This window comes from Embiotoca jacksoni, unplaced genomic scaffold (genome assembly GCF_022577435.1).
Source record: "Embiotoca jacksoni isolate LCO1_2020_lvr unplaced genomic scaffold, fEmbJac1.0.p SCAF_3, whole genome shotgun sequence".
In the NCBI taxonomy this organism is placed as follows: Eukaryota; Metazoa; Chordata; class Actinopteri; family Embiotocidae; genus Embiotoca; species Embiotoca jacksoni.
In genome coordinates this window covers 5,838,265-5,856,933 of record NW_027185381.1, presented here as the reverse complement: position 1 = coordinate 5,856,933, position 18,669 = coordinate 5,838,265, and the positions used below count along the sequence as shown (strand labels likewise).

The 18,669-nt window shown below is 41.2% G+C and overlaps 1 protein-coding gene across 2 annotated transcripts in view; it reads left to right on the top strand.

Moving 5' to 3' along the window:
* The window catches only part of LOC138206200 (transcription factor SOX-6-like), a 115,871-nt gene that overhangs the window by 79,909 nt on the left and 17,293 nt on the right, over nt 1-18,669 (top strand). For both annotated transcript variants that reach the window (XM_069162758.1, XM_069162757.1), the window contains 4 exons: nt 5,174-5,294; nt 6,364-6,443; nt 14,389-14,538; nt 15,810-15,987. In XM_069162758.1, the coding sequence (XP_069018859.1) occupies nt 5,174-5,294; nt 6,364-6,443; nt 14,389-14,538; nt 15,810-15,987 (529 nt within the window). The remainder of the gene's footprint in view (nt 1-5,173; nt 5,295-6,363; nt 6,444-14,388; nt 14,539-15,809; nt 15,988-18,669) is intronic.

Here is an 18,669-nt window from a genome sequence, read left to right as displayed (position 1 = left end):
AAACTTTTCTGAGAGTTACAAATGCAGTGAAGTGAGTCTTAAGACTACATGATCATTGTATTTGATTCCATTTATGTGAGCATGGAGCAATCAGGAAGTCAGCTGGCTCTGCTGATGGGAATATCAGTTGCGCATGCTACAGGCTCTACTGAGAAGCTTAGAAAACTGAATGAAGTACTACTTTCCATCTAATTCTCTGTAACTCATCAATGAATATAGCATTTGCTTTTCAAGTTGCTGCTACAGTCACTACTTAACATTACTTCATCTCACTGCTGTTTCAAGTAAAAGGTGGCATGTTTGCCTTGATCAAACTTTTATACTTACAAAAGTTTTATATGAGAACAACAATGCCCAGGTATATTGTCTATGTGAATGCTGTGGAAGAAAAATAATCAATTAGAAGGGGTGAAAAAGTGGCTAAAACCAGCTGCAAATTTTCCAAAGCTTAACAGTTTGGTAACTTTCAGTTATGCTGGTAGTACTTACATTATACTGAACCGTTTGATTGAGCAGTTATGAATATTATATATCATCATATTGCTAAGTGGAGTATGCCTTACAAAAACTATTTTGGTCGTTTACAGATTTAACCCATAACAGGTCAATGCCGGACAGGTGCTAAACACTGGAACAGAAACATTCAGTTTTCTTTTTCTTCTTCTTCTTCTTCATTTTCTTCTTCTTTATAAGATAACAATGAAGTGTGACAGAGTGGATGGAAGAGAGATGATGTAAAATAAAAGTCACTTCAGATTGAAACCCAATTTACAAAACTTGTTTCTTCTTCTTTTACCACTGACTATGAATAAAGAATAATGAAGCCTAACTGCAGCTGATTTAAAGTATTCTTGCAATGATGGGGAACACTAATTAGAATATCCAAAATGTTGTCAACATCTTTAAGATTTTGTCAACCATATTGGTGCCAAGTTTATTTCACTTTGATGTTTTGTGGTGGTGGCTCCAGAGATAACCTTTCAGTCATGTAGCTCGGACCATAACCATCCTTGAGACTTTTGCAACTGGAACTTCATTTATAGGATTGAATCTTAATTATTTTTTTAGCGACTTTCTTTCAGGTGGTTATTTCGTTTTTGTTTTTTTTAAATCAGCTACATAGTTTACCTGTATAGATTTGCATATTTGAAGTGATTGACAATATCAACTGACGCACTCATTCAGTTCCACACGTGTGCATACCTGCCAAGTCCACAACCAAACGACTACATTTCTTTCTTTCTCTTCTACACATCAACACACAGACACACCGCATATGTACTCATTGCCCCCTCACCCTGCTGCCCTTACACAAGAGGACCATTAATTCTGAGTGTGTGTCTGCGCGTGTACACATGTTCCTTGTTGCTTATGTGTGTATGCTGATGTGTCTGGTGGGCAGTTAGAGGAAGGGGACCTTGTGTTTTCTTAAGGGCTGAGCAGAGGGGGCCCCTGCAGCACTACCTTCCCCAGTCTATTCATCCAGCCCCCCCCCCCCGTCCCCCCCCCCCTCCCCGTCCGTAAAAGGAGATCTTTGTGTGTTTGCGCTAGTGAAGCAGCCCCAGTCAGTCCCAGTGTTCCCAGAGGAATACAATGAATGGGAGCATTTTGTCCCACTCTATAACCTCTACCCCCCCACTTCTCTCTTCTTCTTCTTTTTTAGCCATTCGAACTCACAGACTCATTTTTCTTCTCTCTTCATTCTCTTTTCTCCGTGTCACAAGACGTCAGACCTCTTGTCTGTGTGTGTGTATGTGTGTGTATGGGAGTGCCTCAAAAGTACACTGAACTTCCAGTGTGTGTGTGTGTCTCTGTGTGTGTGATGAGTGCCTCCCAGGATATCTGGCTTCCTAAGAGTGTGACCTAAACAACTTTGGAAGAGCTGGTCAGGTGATGGACACATGTAACTCCATGCATACTAAACAAAGCTAAGAGTGTATGATAAAGATGTCTGATGCCGTGTTGTGGCAGAGATGTGCACATACACACAAATAGACACACACACACACACACACACACACACACACACACACACACACACACACACACACACACACACACACACACACACAATATAATTCTAACCTTGACCTTAAAGTCAAGTCTTAAGCTAAACAGCCCTGCTGATGAAAAGAAGACTAACCAACATGTTCCAAAAAAAATCTGTCCTGACTCTTTACTCTCAAAGTTGAAAACTGATTAGTCCGCACAAAAGTAGACATATGAAACGAGACGCTACATTCCCACACATCTCTTTTCTGTTGAGCAATTTTGTTTGACTGCCTACATTTTGTAGTCACAACCTAATTCTATTCTATTCATTAAGATCTAAGAAATATATATATAAAAAAAAGTGCTTACTTAATAATGAAACCAGTTTCAACCAACACATTTTTACATTTAAGAAGCTTAAACCAGCATGCTAAATGCTTCACACGAATAATCAATTATCAAAGTTGTGGTCAATTGACTTTCTGTTAATGTTTTTATTGATCAATTAATTATTTCAGCCCTTCAACGAACACAAACGAGTCAACAAGGTTCCTGTTAATCTGTCTCGCTCTCTATTTAGTCATGCTCTTTGAACCTCCCTACCACAAACCCTTCAACCCTCCCTTGCACTCACTATGAACATCCCAGGGGATGGTCATCTTATCCAACTAATTCAGCAACATAACGCTGCAATAAAAATGCAGAGAAATACTGTAATCACACATCGTGCTGATTGTGTAAATTTGAGCTTTAATGATGAACTGTCCCAGGAGGTCAGTGTGTGTGTATGTGTGTGTTTGTTTGGGGGATGGTGGTTGGTGGGCAGCGTTGTTAATGAATTGGTAGTAAAGGAGATGAATGGAGGTACATGGCATTGAACGAAGGCGGGAAATGGAAAGAGAAGGAAGGACATGCCCATAAGCATTTATCTCAAAGAGAAACAGTTACAAAAAAAAATAATAATAAAGAAACCAACAAAAAAAGGAAAAAGGTTGAGGAGAAAATGTGAAATGGAAATGAGGGTAAAAAAGAAGTAGAAACGGAAATACTACAACTGTAAATAAAGCAACGTATATTTTTAATAAGGCCAAGACTACTATGGTGAATAACACAAAAATAATCAAACTTCAATCTTAACTCATTTAAATGACGAATAGATTGGGAAGCATAAAGGAAGAAAGAAAAGAGAAGAAGAAAACTGAACAGCAAGAGATAAAATGAAGAGAAACTGTCCAAATAAATGTAAAAATAAACATTCAGTGGAGGAACAGGATCTATTCTCAAATGAGGAAGTGTGATAATATATATATGTATATATATATATATACATATATATATATATAAGCATTGCAGTTGTTTTTAGTTGGAAAAAAATTATAATAAATATAATTAAAATAGCATCAGTAAAGAAATTGAGAAACAGGATACAATTTACACTAAATGCATAGCACAGGACAGGCTACTCCTGTGTGGCAAATAAAGTTTTCTAATATAAGATGTATCTAAGAAAATCCAGTGTTTCCCCTTCAATTGGAACCCCCTTACCCCCTCAATCAAACATATCTCAGGGAAAACTGAGTATACGACTAGCCCCTGTGTGAAACCTGGAAGGCTTTTAATTTGGGAAGACGCTCCATTCAGGCTAACTGCGGTGTCATTTTGATTTCTCATTCACTCATTGACAGACACTCTATTTATAACTTCATAGCTCTGGCTCAGCTGTTGTGGTCCAGCCAAAAGTATTGTATTTATGTTATTTACTTAATGTATGAGCACTCGTTTCGTTTTAGCTCAGTGAGAGAGTCTCTGCTGTTTGCAGGCACGTTGCAGGTTGCACTAGTTACTGTCCTCTGATCTCTGTGTGTTTCACGAGGGGCGGAGTTCTACCTCTGTTGCACTGACATGGTTCAAAGCATGGTTCAATAGAAGAGTACTGGTGGCAGCAGATAAGCCACAGGTCACCTTTTAAAAATGCTTGGGTCAGGTTGAAACAGCTTGGTTAGATTTGAGGAAAGATTATGGTCTTGGGTTAAAATAAGAGAAACCGTAATCTCTGATGTTAAAATATTGCTGACCCATACGTCTACCGCCACCTCCTCTCTATGTGGACTTACAACACACCCTAACTTTGTCCTTTGCTCTTGTTTAAGGTGCTGTCACTAAGGTGTAAAAATATGTCAATTACCAATACAACATAATATTAGGTTGTAATAAGCTTCTTCCATATCTCTTTGAACCAAATCCGGTCCAAAATTTCACTGATGATGGAAGCTAAGGTCAACAAGTAATCCAAACAATGATGAGCCTGTTTTTCCAAAGCGTGCAGATGTAAACAATGTAACCGATCCTCAATTCAAATAACTGAAGCCTTCCTAAATTTGCATTTTATTACTTTAAGGCGTTGCTTTGAAGAATCTGCAAATCTTCTGCAAATCTGCAAAATCTCCTCAACTTTTAGAAAAGTGCTTAACAAGTGTGAAGAAAGGAAAAATAAGTGCAGAAAGTAAGAAGAACTTGCAGATTAAAAGACAAGAAAAGCTGGACATGAGGGAAAGAGACACAAACAATTTTACAAGACAGAAAAAAATGTATAAAAAGAGAGAAAAGGACAGAGATGGAAGGAAAGAGAGTTAGACAGTCCGGTGATTTAGCACAACCAGCCCTAATAGATTCCCGCAGGGTCATCTTTGATACTATATGCTCTCTTCAGATGGAGCCCTCAGCGTCTTCACTCAGTCAAACCAACAGTTTTAAAGAGTCTTTCAAGCCCACTTGAAAGGCAGCTCTTAGCCTCTCTGTTGTTTTAAAGGCATCTCGTTTCAACACACACATTTCAACACTTGTCTATCAATAATGAATGTCTTTAGTTGTGTTTCTGGTCTGTAACTGTGCAAACTGGTGATCATTTCATATGTTTTAGTACCTTTTTACAGGTTAGGCTTGTTCTTTACGTTGTCCCCTTCTTTTTGTGTCCCTCTCTGTCCCTCATCCTTTCTTTTCTCATTTTCATCTTTCTGTTTTAGTCTCTGAACTTTGTGGTTGCTGGACTATTTCCATTGTGTATATATGTCTGTATGCACAGTATGTACGCAGCATTTGTGAAATAGGCTGTGTGCTTTAGTTACCTTAACCCATCTCTCACTCCTTTCTCCCTCTCTCTCTCTCCATTTGTGTCTCTCAGGTCCAGGGTCATATGCCTCCTCTGATGATCCCAGTGTTTCCTCATGACCAGCGGTCTCTCGCTGCTGCCGCTGCTGCACAGCAAGGCTTCCTCTTCCCACCAGGCATGTCCTACAAGCCAGGTAAACACACTCTCTCTGCACACACAAACACACACATTAGGATCCCAGTTTATGTTAATGAGGTGTGTCAGGTGAGGAATGTTCTGGAAATGAGCAGAGAGATTTACAAGCCCTGTTTGTTCACTTCACGATCAATACATTGGACACAGTGAGAACTGGAATGTCTCTTTCATGGCATGCTGAAAGTATGTCAGTTGCACAGCACATCTGCAAGATGGAATTTCACACTTTCTCACATATACACAGTCACTCTCAAGCATGTACTTCTGGTACAAACCGATCCAACAATGTACACGAGGACCATGCAGACAGACAAATCACATGCATTCCCAAAACTGCACTGATAAGAAGGTATGTGTGTTTCAGCAATTCAGTTTGCACAAAGAGGCTCATCTAAACTCTTGAGGCCACACCTACAGACAGAAACACACACACCTGGAATCACTTCTCCAGTTATACACAGTTCGTATTGCGGGCTTCTCTGCACCACCTGCTTTCTCCTCGTCCTTCACACATTCTTTTCTTCCATACATTCCTTCAGGTGCTCGGCTGAGATGGTGCAGTACTGACCCTCCGTACTTCATACAGAATTATCCGTGTTTATTCCTACTGCATGAGCACACACTCCCATGAGGCTGCAAAGAGAGGCATAAATGAAGAAAGGGATTTAAAAACCATTATTGTACACTCTTCTCTGACTTTGGTCTGTTTTCAACAAAGGCTCAGACATGGAAAGCCTTTTAAGGACAAACAGTAGGGGTTATACACAGTACTCGTATATGAATTTGTGAGTGCATCCCAATGAGAAAGCTTTGGACTTGAACTGTGCTCACCCTGATCTCAAGCACCCGTGTGTACCGACAGCAAGAATTATTAACCTTTGAATAAAACGTTCGTGACCCTTCATGTTTCATTTGGCATGAATACAAACATGAGAGGAACAAGGAATGAGACAAAGAGCGAGACAGAGAGAAAGAGACAGAAAGACCGGTTGAAGGTAAAGAGCAGGTTAGTTATTGTGAAGTACCCACCTCTCTCTACAACATGTGTTGTTTTGGTTGTTCAACAGGTGAGAACTACCCAATGCAGTTCATTCCCTCTACAATGGCAGCTGCAGCGGCGTCTGGACTCAGCCCGTTGCAACTACAGGTAAGATGAAAGTACAACAAGCCAAAACTTTTGTGCGTGGTTAGGTACAACTTGTGATGAATCTTTTTTTTTTCTGGATGAACTAACCATTAAAATAATATTGAATAAAAGGAGTGACTAATATAGCTTCCCACTACATAAGAATCACATGTTGGGATCAAACCCAGAAACAGACTTTTTGACAATGGAGTGGAGAAAAGTAAGGGTGTGGAGGTTGGTGTGTGTGTGTGTCTGTTTGTGTGTAAGATATGCTTCAGTTTCACCTGGAATCACTTCTCCAGTTATGCAAAGTTTGCACCCAGAATGTAACTTTTTTTTAAATGTATTCCTCAAAACATTTTCACACATAGCAACCACCATTTGCCTTTGTTGCTCTAAGGTACGACTTTTACCTCAAACAAAATTATCTTACTTGCTTTAACCAAACCTAATGGAAAGACTTTGTCCAACTAAAGTTATTTTTTCATATTGTTGTGAAAACTTTCATGTAATTTAGAGCAACTGCATCAGAGTAAAGAGCAGCAAAGCAAACGAAAGAAGTGCCTCTTCAGTACTAATATCTCAAGTGAAACACCTTTAGCAAAAGCATTTCAGAACAGCAGCAGGAACAATGTCAAAATGATAAGGCTAAGTGTTTTCACTCTGAGGGAGCACATATGGCTCTAATCCTGAGGGTGTGACCAGCAGGCCAAGACATCTATACAGGAGTGAGTCGATGAATAGAAAAAAACGACTAGATAAGAAACATTGTTTAACCAAATGAAACTCCTGCTCCTTCGAATCGCACCCTGAGTTCAAGTGAGCAAAAAAAAACCAAAACGTTCTTATAACATTTTCATAAATTAACTAAGACTTTTAAATACTTCCTATCTGTTGCAGTCTCAGAGAACATAAAAGGTTTTTTAATCTATACCTCGAGCATGACTCCTTTTTATGTTTTGCACATGAGATCAAGAAGCCAAGGCTATTGTGAAACTTGTTGAGTGTCTGGGAAGAGCCTCTGGCACAGTTGCAATAAAAAAAAGTTGATCTAGGTAATTTGCATGTGAAGTGGTTACCTTCAATGACTGAACAGTTAAACAAGCTTGTGTTTCAGACAGAAAGTCTGACTGCCTGAAAAGGGCAAGGTGCAGGTCCTGGCCTAAAAAATACCACCAAAATATTAATTTAAGTTGCCACTATCATGGTAATTTGCCTCTTTAACAGCTAAATAATGTTTTTAAAGGGACTGTGAAATACAAATGGGAGCTGGAGAAGGCCCAGCGTGCAATAATTGGCTCAGATGACAGGCTTTTTTTTTTAACTTCCTCTCAAATTTAATGGAGTTACGTTAAAATTTTTCTATAAAACAACATTACGCATTGGTTAAAGGTGACGCTCTCTCTATGTTGCCGCTAACATGGTAGACTGCTGCCTGTCAACTGTCAGACAAAAGTTGTTATGATGAATCACAGAGGAATTCCACCCCACCAGCACAACACCTGGCCCAGCCAATTCATCAAATATTTTATTGCAGTTTGACACCTGTGGTTTAAAAATAGTACTTATCCATAATGGTTATCATTGAACATATTTGCAATGAAAAAAATAGTGAAATAGAAAAGAAGAAAAGAAATTCAAAATCTCTGCTTGCTAAAAGGAATTTCACAACACAACCCTGTCTCCCTTCCTGCTGTACCTACAATCAGCGGGAAGGACAAAAACCCTCAAAAGCTTTTTCACAGGCAAACAATATTGCTTCATCATGTCAGTCATTACCATAGCATGGCTTTCCGATGCAACAAGAATCCTTATCTCAATTTATTCAATTTGTATTGTGATTTTTGCTTATCGAGGCCCTCATTAGCCGCTATTGACTTAGCAAAGCACCGTGCCGCGTTGAGGGGATTGGAGCCTCCTGGCTCCACTCCTGGCTTTGAAATGATCAAAAGAGCGGCACGGTGAGTGAGAGGTAAGAGGATGAATGATGTCAGAGACGTACACTCATTCACAGGGAAACACAGCCAGAAACATGGAGAATGAGAGGCAGAGAGGAACCTGAATGAAAGAGGAAGTTTCTCATCAAGGCGTCGGCTGAAATCGAGTATGGAGATAGGAAAAAAGAGGAAGACACTGCGTAGGGAAGTGTTTAAGATAGACAAAAGGGAGATTATTCGAGGAATTTTTGCGAGATGGAGGCGCTGGCTTCCAGCACATGTCTGGACATTGTTTTGACAATGATGCCTATGCCAAAAGCAATTATGATTTGATTTGTAAGTTGTACTTTTAGTCATTTATCAGCATCACAAAAATTTGTCAATACCATACCATAAGAAACACTTGCATAGTGTAGTGAAATTCATTATTAATTTCACCCAGCTTGCATCGTTTTGGAGTATTTTTGTTGCGTGTGAGCCGCTTGAACGGACACACAATGTGATCCATCGGTGGCAGCTTAGTTGAGTCTGTCACATCCTTATGCATCTCATCTCCATAAGGTTAGTTACTCTTAGCTGTTAATAGCATTACTCATCAGACACATTCGCATGATGCTACACCTCTGCTTGTGTACCTGTGTATAGTGCTCCTCTGATTTTTGCAGAGGTCTTTGTTTCAGGTTAGACTGTCCACCTCTGCCACAAATTGCTGCCAGAAATCCAGAACTAATTCAAAATATTATTTTGCTACACGGCCGCATGTGCCGTGGTGCTACGGGGACTTTCTCTCTTTCTCTGTGTTTTGTATGGGCTCTGCTTACAGGAGGTTTGCAACTATGACAGCATTGCAATTTTTCCTTAACAGGAAATCATGTGAACTAATTTGCCCATAACAGAGATTTTCATGTATACGGTCGTTTTTCTCAGAAACGTGTTTTTATGATAAGTTACACGTTTTAGTTGAGCCACTTATTTGTGAGGAATCTGATGCTATCGAGCCCAGCTACCTGGCGAGCTAACGTTTTCACCCAAGAGCAGAAGGTGTTTCCGCCAGCAAGACCTTCCTGCTCTGCAGTGAGCATTTAAAGCTGGAGAACTTTGACAGGCAGGTCAGACAGTCAGGATCATACAACTTTGGAGTATATCTGAATCCTTTCACTGCTTTAAGAATATAGAAATCAGACTGACTGCCAATGTCTGACTATGCAATTTGTAGTTCATTTTGTTCCGTTTTCCCCAGTTATGGTCAAACATGATTTTGATATGTCTTCAGTATTATAAAGTTAATGAGCTGTATTCTGACATGGAGCACAAAAAAGATAAAGTGATGGATACTTGAAAAAAGCCATTTCCACAATGTGTAAAACTTTCTGCACATTTCAGGCAAGCTACATTAAATTGTATCGGGATGTCTCCACAAGTATTAACCAAGGAATTTAAAACAAATTAATTATATGAAATTAGTGATCGTCTTTCCAATTCCCCATGATACTCTTTTCCACCACGTAAGTATTTCAGTACAAGTAAGCCTAACATTGATACACACTCCCCTCTTTAGCGTCAATAGAGATCATATTTTAATAATTCAAGATTCTAAGAAACTGAAGATAAAACGACATATTTATATTGTATAAAATATGATATATTATACTACACATAGATAATAAAGTCTAAAGTAGAAATGTATCACATTGAAATCAATTGGGAATTATAAATGTTATACTGCTTTTTATCGAGAAAACTGCGGCATCCCCTGTTGACTTCTGTTTGATTACAGCCTGGTCTTGCCCGGACCAATATGGTGGACGTGTCTGAAGTAGCCAGTGTGGCGTCTATGTATATATGTCTATGGTGACTGAGTGAATGTGTTGTACTCACAACCTTGCTAATATTTTTCTGCTGACTTCGAGCTTCACTCATGCTGGCCCATAAACAAGACCTGAAGTGTATATTTTACTCACATACCCACAGTGACTGTATATTAAGTGCTTAAAAGAAACACAGATGACCCACGCTCAATACAGTTCCTGAATGCATCCAGTATACACAAAGATGGAAGATGATGCTGGGCTTACCCTGCACGTCTTGCGTAGACATTGTGTGCGGCCAAATCAGAAAAACACTTATTGTACTAAATTTGCAGGTCAACATCTGGTTTACGTATTTACATAATTTTATAGTTATTTGTAATCTTTAGAATGTGTTTTTGTCCTCCCTGCTTTGGTTAAGTGTGTCTTAAACACTGTTCTACTGTAAAGTCATTGGTAATATCTTGACATGATAGTCGGGTGCACAAACTGAGATCTTGTCTGTTTGAGTATTTTTAGTTATTAGTCTCAATTACACTTCAGTGCACAATGGCTTGAACCCCAGTGTGTGAAACTGTGCTTTAACCTATTAAAAAAGCATCGTAAATAGACAATTACACCATGTTAGTTCAACATTAGCAACAATCTCCTCTGCTGTTTAGTCAACTACGCACCAGTTGGCATCAAACCTTTTTTTCAATGCCAGATCTGTGCTCAGTACAAGATAGACAGATGTTGTGGCCAGACTGCTCCAGATGTTTCAAAGTTGAGCCCTATAGCTCTCTTTCAGACAGCTGGCTGGCACTGAAGGTCATAATCGGGCACACAGAAAAAGAATATTCTCAGGCTGTGAAAATGAACCTGTGGCTTTAATATAAAAAAATGTCTCCATATCACTGGAGAAGAAAATAAAGGTTTCTAAAGTTGTGTTTTATGCTTTAAATCTATGCAGTTTTACACCATTATTAACTCAAGGAAACCAAATTAAATAAAAAAACAGCAGAGATTTTTGGCAAAAAGCTGTTATGCTGTGCTTGACCCATCGTGACCTGAACTAACAATTTTGATAGCACAAATGTTGTGCTATCGGCGTGGGAACTTGATCTGGCCAATTGTTTCCAGAGCCTCCGAGTATACCCCTTCACAAACAGTGGATTTCTGCTGAAGAAAGGCTCCCTTTGTGTGCAGCTAATGCGAAGGAAATACAGTTGCTTAGCAGGCATTCTTGTTGAAATCATAAGACATCTCTCACTGCCTGTCCGTGTGCAGCCTATTTCTGTTTCAGTGTGTGAAGCATGGAGACAAAGGTAAAGAACAAACATTTGCGCCCCAGAGCCATGATATCTGCCCCATAGACTATGTACACTAATTAGGCCTTCTTTCTTCATCGGACTGAGTGTCTGTTACATGGAGGAGAACTAGAACTAGAGGTGAGATAATGGTTGTCTTTATGAAGCATGTCTCTCAATATATCTCCCTCACTGTCTAACTCTACCGGTGCAATATTTAGCCTCCATCCTCTGTGTGGGCCGACTCGGTGGCAGTCGATCCATTTCACCCTCTTCCTTCTCCTCCTCTTCCTCCCCTCCCTGCAGAAACCTGCTGAAAAAGACAAAACCTCATTTGTTTTGCGTACTCCTGAGATCGATACCAGCTCGACACTAAAAGAGGCCAGCTAAAGGGATTCTCCACTCAGCCCTAATGGGACAGAGCGGTTAGAGCTGAAGGAGCTGACTGCTGGCAGACTACAATATGACAGTACCTTCTCTCTGTTTTCTGAAGGATTACGCCAAAGTAGGCCAAAAAAAAACCTGCTGATGATCGGTAGGGTCAAAAACGACAGATTAATCATTTAGATTTTAGTCAAATTAGCACTAACATCCAAAGGCTAGTCAGATAGTCTGTACAGCTGAGGTGATGTTTGAGGCCTCTTTGTCAATTTGTAATTCAGGAAATTGCGGCATTGTCTTCCCTTGGGGGTTGACTGAATGGCAAGAGCTTTAGTTGGGGCTGTTTACGCTGCACATTGGCCTCCCCAGTCAACAATCAATCTCTGAGTGTCAGAGGAAAAAATAAGGTCAAAGCTCTTATTGTCAGTCTGCTGTTTGTTCAACAGTTCTCTCCTCTTATTGGTAAATGTTGACCGAATCGCTGCAAACAGCGCAATAGCTGTGGGTGTGTTTGCAGAAAATGTGTGTGTGTTTGTGCAGGCACCGGGTGTGAGCTCCTAACTGTGTGTTTTACTTCAAAGACTCGTGTGTCTGCCCTAGCCCCTGCTCCCCTTAGAGCTGTAGAAACATCAGGCATCACCAGAAGTAACTCTGCGGTCGGCTTGATTGACGCGAGAGGCCTCACCACCAGCCATTCAAGACACATTCTTACGGGGATCTCATATCGCCAGGGGTTGGCCCGAGCTCTCCTGGTACCTTCCAAGGAAAATAAGCGGCGTGACATCAGGGCTTTGTTTCAACGGCGAGGCCCCTTCTGTTTGTGTTTAATATCGCTCTGAGAGAAGTGGAAAGAGGGCCAGCCAATTTCTCTGGCCCCGACTGCTGAGCCTGGCGCTTTAGCGGTGAAGCGACGGTGGTCTTGTGTGTCTGCAGTGAAAAACTCTCGATCCCCCTCTCTCTCACTTTCTCCATGGCGCTTTCTTAGCTTTTGGATCTCTGGTCCCAGGAGACTTTGCAGTTTTGACTACAGGGAAATCAGATCTCACAACACTGGGGGCCATTTAGGCTGAAGGGGAAGAGAGTAAAAACAGAGAGAGAAAGAAAAAGAGATGGTATTGGGGGGAGAGATGTGAAGAATATTTTTTGGACCAAAACTAAGAGACAGAAGGCAAGTGGAGAGTCGAAGCGAGATCAAAAGAGAGCAGGACAAAATAAAGACAGAAATGTAGAAGGAGGGGGAGAGCATAGATGAAGTGAGAGTAACGAAAAATGAGAGGAAAGCCGAAAAGAAAGAAAGAGAGGAGGGAATCTACGAAGGCCAACCACGTCTGGGTGGTTTTCCTGAGGACAGGCTCTTTGATACTCCGGCACTCACACTCCAATGCATTTAGACAGGGGTTGACAGTGGTTTCAGGCAGCGGTTTGTCTGGCCAGCTAGCTTTGATTTAGAAGACCCTGGACTGTGGGCCGAGTATTTGACTCTTTGATTTTTGTTAAGTACCTTGGATGGAAAATCGGTACCTTTTTTTTTTTTTGGTCATTTAATGTTTTCGCCCTGAAGGCTTATAGTTTCCGGGGATTTTTTTTGTAGCCTTTTCTATTATTTCTATGACAGTTTCAAGTGTTTTCAGTTAAACGATGTAATTGCAGTATGACAACACCTACTTAAATACGATTGCCCACTATTGTCTTTGTTTTGGATTACAGTTTGAAAAGAAATTCAATTGTCTAAGTCAGTATTGCAAGGACTAACCACACATGGAAGATTAGTCTCAAGTATATTTTGAGGCCCATAAAACTATGTTTTTAATCCTAATTTGATTCAATTTTATTTGACCGTTGCCATTTAAAATCAAAGCTCTGCCGAGAAAGCCAAGGTTTCAGGTTAAATATGATCACAATAACATAATTTAAAACAAAACTCAAAAAAATAAAGGAAACCAACCTTTTATTCTAAAATATACAGAGCCAGTCTAACATGCTTATTTCTCTACTTTATACTTTAGTATTTGTGCAAACCCGAGTAAGAGATATCGTATTTTGAAGTATTCAAAAGTGTCTTTAGCTATTGTCTGGATTTATTTCTAAATGCTAATCGATGTACAAGCTGCTCCCAGCATCTGTTGAAAAAATAACTGTCAGAGAGGGATTGTGGATAATCGAAAATAAAAATGTTCTGCTGGAATGCCTCCCTGATAAATACTACCTCAAACAAATCTTCCATTTGTGTGGGATGCTCCCGTCAACTTCAGATGTAAGTGTGTGTGCGTGTGTGTATGTGTGTGTACACGCACATCTGTTTCCATGTTGGTTCTGTGTGTCTTTGGCTGAGACACACACCCATCAAACCTCAGAAGAATTAGGGAGTACCAGGGAGAGGATACGGCAAAAAAAAACAAAAAAACAACAGGATCAAGGGTGTGTGTATATGTGTGTGTGTGAGACGAAGAAAAAAGAGAGGAGAGAGAATGAAAGAGGAAAGCCACTGACTAGCTGCTGGCGAGCGATGTTAATAGCCTATCGGTTTTGCTGGTTTCTTCCCTTTTTGCAGCAGCTGTATGCAGCCCAGCTGGCAAGCATGCAGATCTCACCAGGAGCCAAGATGGCTCCCCTCCCGCAGGCTCCCAACCCCTCCGGTCCCTTATCCCCCTCCACCCTCAAGAGTGAGAAGCGAGCATCCAGTCCTGTCACTCAGATTAAGGTACGTACTTTGACGTTACTGTTATCCAATGGTTTATGTTTCAATTAAATTATTCAATGGGATATGCATGAGACAGTTGGACATATGTGATTCATAATTTTACAATGAGGAGAAGTTGATGTACCAACAAACAGTACATGAAAATATCTTGCCACATTCAAGAAACAAGCAACTGAAAACTTTGTATGGGGAAAAACGTCTTGTGTCTCAATGTATGACGTAACAGACAACATGATAAGACACAGGAAAGTGTGACTTTAGAATATGTATGATAGGAGAACTCCAAAGAATAATAACAATGACGATCAGTGCAAGTAAAAGTGAAAGGCTGGAAGTTGTTGAAACAACAATCTGCGCATGGCCCTGTACTCTTCACCGTCAATTAGAAACAGCTTGTTTAAAAGTCATTCACTGATACGCACACACGCAAACACATACACACACATAAACTGACACTGGCGCTGGCTGCTGTTTGGCAGGAGCCCAGACCCCTTCGCTGGAGAGAGCGTACGCCTCATCTTTACTCGTCGACGAGGCAGTAATAGAAGCCATGTGTGTCTGTGTGGGGCACAGCTGCAACCGGCGTCACAATAGAGCGGCGTCAGAGCTCACCGCACTCAAACAGTAGTGCTGTGCCCTCCAAACTCCTCACCCTACGCTAAACCCCCCACACATACTCAGATCAGCCCCCCTGCTTTGAGTTGCCACCCGCAGCCTTACTCCCCTCCCTCCCAGCGCCAAAGGCTGTCCTAAGCTCCTTCCCTTCTCAACACTTCCTCAGCTGAAGCTCAGCTCCAAATTAGATCCACATTCATTAGTTGTTTGCTGCCAACACAAGAGTCACAGTCAGACTGTGCTGACATGCAAGAGTTTACTTTTTGGTACTGATTTTCCAAGGATTCCTTATGCGGATCGAGGTCTTCATGAACATTTGATCAGAAATAAAGGAATGTGCCACTGTTTAGATAAGAAGATACACAGCGACTTGTTTACAGTCTGGTTTACAGATATTTTCAGTGGACTTCATGTACTGAAGGGCAAAACCCTGACAAGCTTGACTGATCAGTCAGTGGTCGCATCATTGAATTCACATTAAGTGATACTGAAGACAAAATTGAAAATTGGCCGCTTGAACTCATTTCGTAGTGACATTGAACAATAAGCAGAATCACATACCTCACAAACACTCAAAAACTTTTTCGTGACCCATCATTTGTTAACATGGGTTCCTCAAGTTATACACTCCCATTCAACTCTGTTTTCTCCAACAGGAAGAAGGATCCACACAGCCATTAAACCTCTCAGCCAGACCCAAGACAGCAGAACCTCTTCGCTCCTCGACGTCCCCAACACAGAGTCTGTTCTCCGGGCACAAGACCAGCCCTACGGGCATGGGCAAAGGCCGCGTCCCAAGCCCCATCCACAGCATGGGCAGGAACACCTCTTTGGGTAGGTGACAAACACATACAGTGGTGTGAAAAAGTGTTTGCCCCCTTCTTGATTTCTTATTTTTTTGCATGTTTGTCACACTTAAATGTTTCAGATCATCAAACAAATTTAAATATCAGTCAAAGATAACACAAGTAAACACAAAATGCAGTTTTTAAATGAAGGTTTTTATTATTAAGGCGGCATGGTGGTGCAGTGGTTAGCATTGTCGCCTCACAGCAAAAAGTTTCTGGGTTCGAATCCGGTCCTGGGCCTTTCTGTGCGGAGTTTGCATGTTCTCCCTGTGCTTGTGTGGGTTCTCTCCGGGCTCATCATCCAAAAACATGCACCTCAGGTCAGATTACCTGGCGCCGCGCTAGTGGCAGCCTGTTGCAGCAGCTCCCCCCTGAGAGCCCCCCTGCTGTAGCGAAGAAATTTCCCCTCGGGGATTAATAAAGTGAAATAAAAAAATAAAAAAAATAAAATCCAAACCCACATGGCCCTGTGTGAAAAAGTGTTTGCCCCCTAAACCTAATAACTGGTTAGCAGCAACAACTGCAATGAAGCGTTTGCGATAACTTGCAATGAGTCTTTTACAGCGCTGTGGAGGAATTTTGGCCCACTTATCTTTGCAGAGTTGTTGTAATTCAGCCACATTGGAGGGTTTTCCAGCACGAACTGCCTTTTTAAGGTCATGCCACAGCATCTCAATAGGATTCAGGTCAGGACTTTGACTAGGCCACTCCAAAGTCTTCATTTTGTTTTTCTTCATCCATTCAGAGGTGGACTTGCTGGTGTGTTTTGGATCATTGTCCTGCTGCAGAACCCAAGTTGGCTTCAGCTTGAGGTCACGAACAGATGGCCGGACATTCTCCTTCAGGATCTTTTGGTAGACAGTAGAATTCATGGTTCCATTTATCACAGCAAGTCTTCCAGGTCCTGAAGCAGCAAAACAGCCCCAGACCATCACACTACCACCACCATATTTTACTGTTGGTATGATGTTCTTGTTCTGAAATGCGGTGTTACTTATACACCAGATGTAATGGGACACACACCTTCCAAAAAGTTCAACTTTTGTCTCGTCAGTCCACAGAGTATTTTCCCAAAAGTCTTGGGGATCATCAAGATGTTTTCTGGCAAAAATGAGACGAGCCTTAATGTTCTTTTTGCTCAGCGGTGGTTTTCATCTTGGAACTCTTCCATGCAGGCCATTTTTGCCCAGTCTCTTTCCTATGGTGGAGTCATGAACACTGACCTTAACTGAGGCAAGTGAGGCCTGCAGTTCTTTGGATGTTGTTGTGGGGTCTTTTGTCACCTCTCGGATGAGTCGTCGCTGCACTCTTGGGGTAATTTTGGTCGGCCGGCCACTCCTGGGAAGGTTCACCACTGTTCCATGTTTTCTCCATTTGTGGATAATGGCTCTCACTGTGGTTCGCTGGAGTCCCAAAGCTTTAGAAATGGCTTTAGAACCTTTTCCAGACTGATAGATCTCAATTACTTTCTTTCTCATTTGTTCCTGAATTTCTTTGGATTGCATGATGTCTAGCTTTTGAGGATCTTTTGGTCTACTTCACTTTGTCAGGCAGGTCCTATTTAAGTGCTTTCTTGATTGAGAACAGGTGTGGCAGTAATCAGGCCTGGGCGTGGCTAGAGAAATTGAACTCAGGTGTGATAAACCACAGTTAAGTTATGTTTTAACAGGAGGGGGCAAACACTTTTTCACACAGGGCCATGTGGGTTTGGATTTTTTTTTTTCTCTCTTAATAATAAAAACCATTTAAAAACTGCATTTTGTGTTTACTTGTGTTATCTTTGACTAATATTTAAATTTGTTTGATGATCTGAAACATTTAAGTGTGACAAACATGCAAACCAATTGGAAATCAGGAAGAGGGCAAACACTTTTTCACACCACTGTACATGCACTTTAACACCGCAGTTTCCTTTATTACTCACTATATGGGATGGACCACCCAGTGTCGCAGTGCTGCTATTTTCTATCAAAGAAGTACTGTATATTAGCATTGGCTTTACTGACATGTTCAATAAGAGTCATGTAGCCTAAATTCTAACAAGAAAAAAGTCTGAAGTGGAACCCTGACGGGGTGTACACATACATGCTCTCTCACACTCAAGAAAACACTTGTGCTTTCATACACCGCCGTATTGCTCATCTCTGTACTGTACATCCACCCGGAGCAAACACATCTTCACTCCAGTGTAAAACCTTGCCTTCCCCTCAATCGGAAAAACAAAAACATCACCCACCCAAACACCTCCCTCCTCCCCGCCACCCACAGACAAACCAAACAGCGTTGCATGCGCCTGATAGACTGCAGACACCTCAACTCCACGAGGAGACCTGTGTGTGTGTAGTTTGTGTGTGTGTTTGGGTTTTACAGGAGTCCAAAGCCCTGTATTTAGCCCCAATGAAAACCCCGGCAGCGGAAGCAGTGAAACCCAGCACACGTTATTTGGTTTTTAAGAGCTTCCTCACATCATTGTCTGCCCGCGCTAGACCTTTTATGCCCCTACCTCTGCTATCTGTTATTAAGGCCAATCTACTCCCTCTCATTATATCCCCCCAGAAAACAATTTCACCAGCTCCTCTGGAGTGGCTTTGAGGACACAACACTTGTGTTCCCTGCAAAGTTATTTTTTGCCCATTTTAATGGCCACCCAAGCATACAGTGCTTTCTA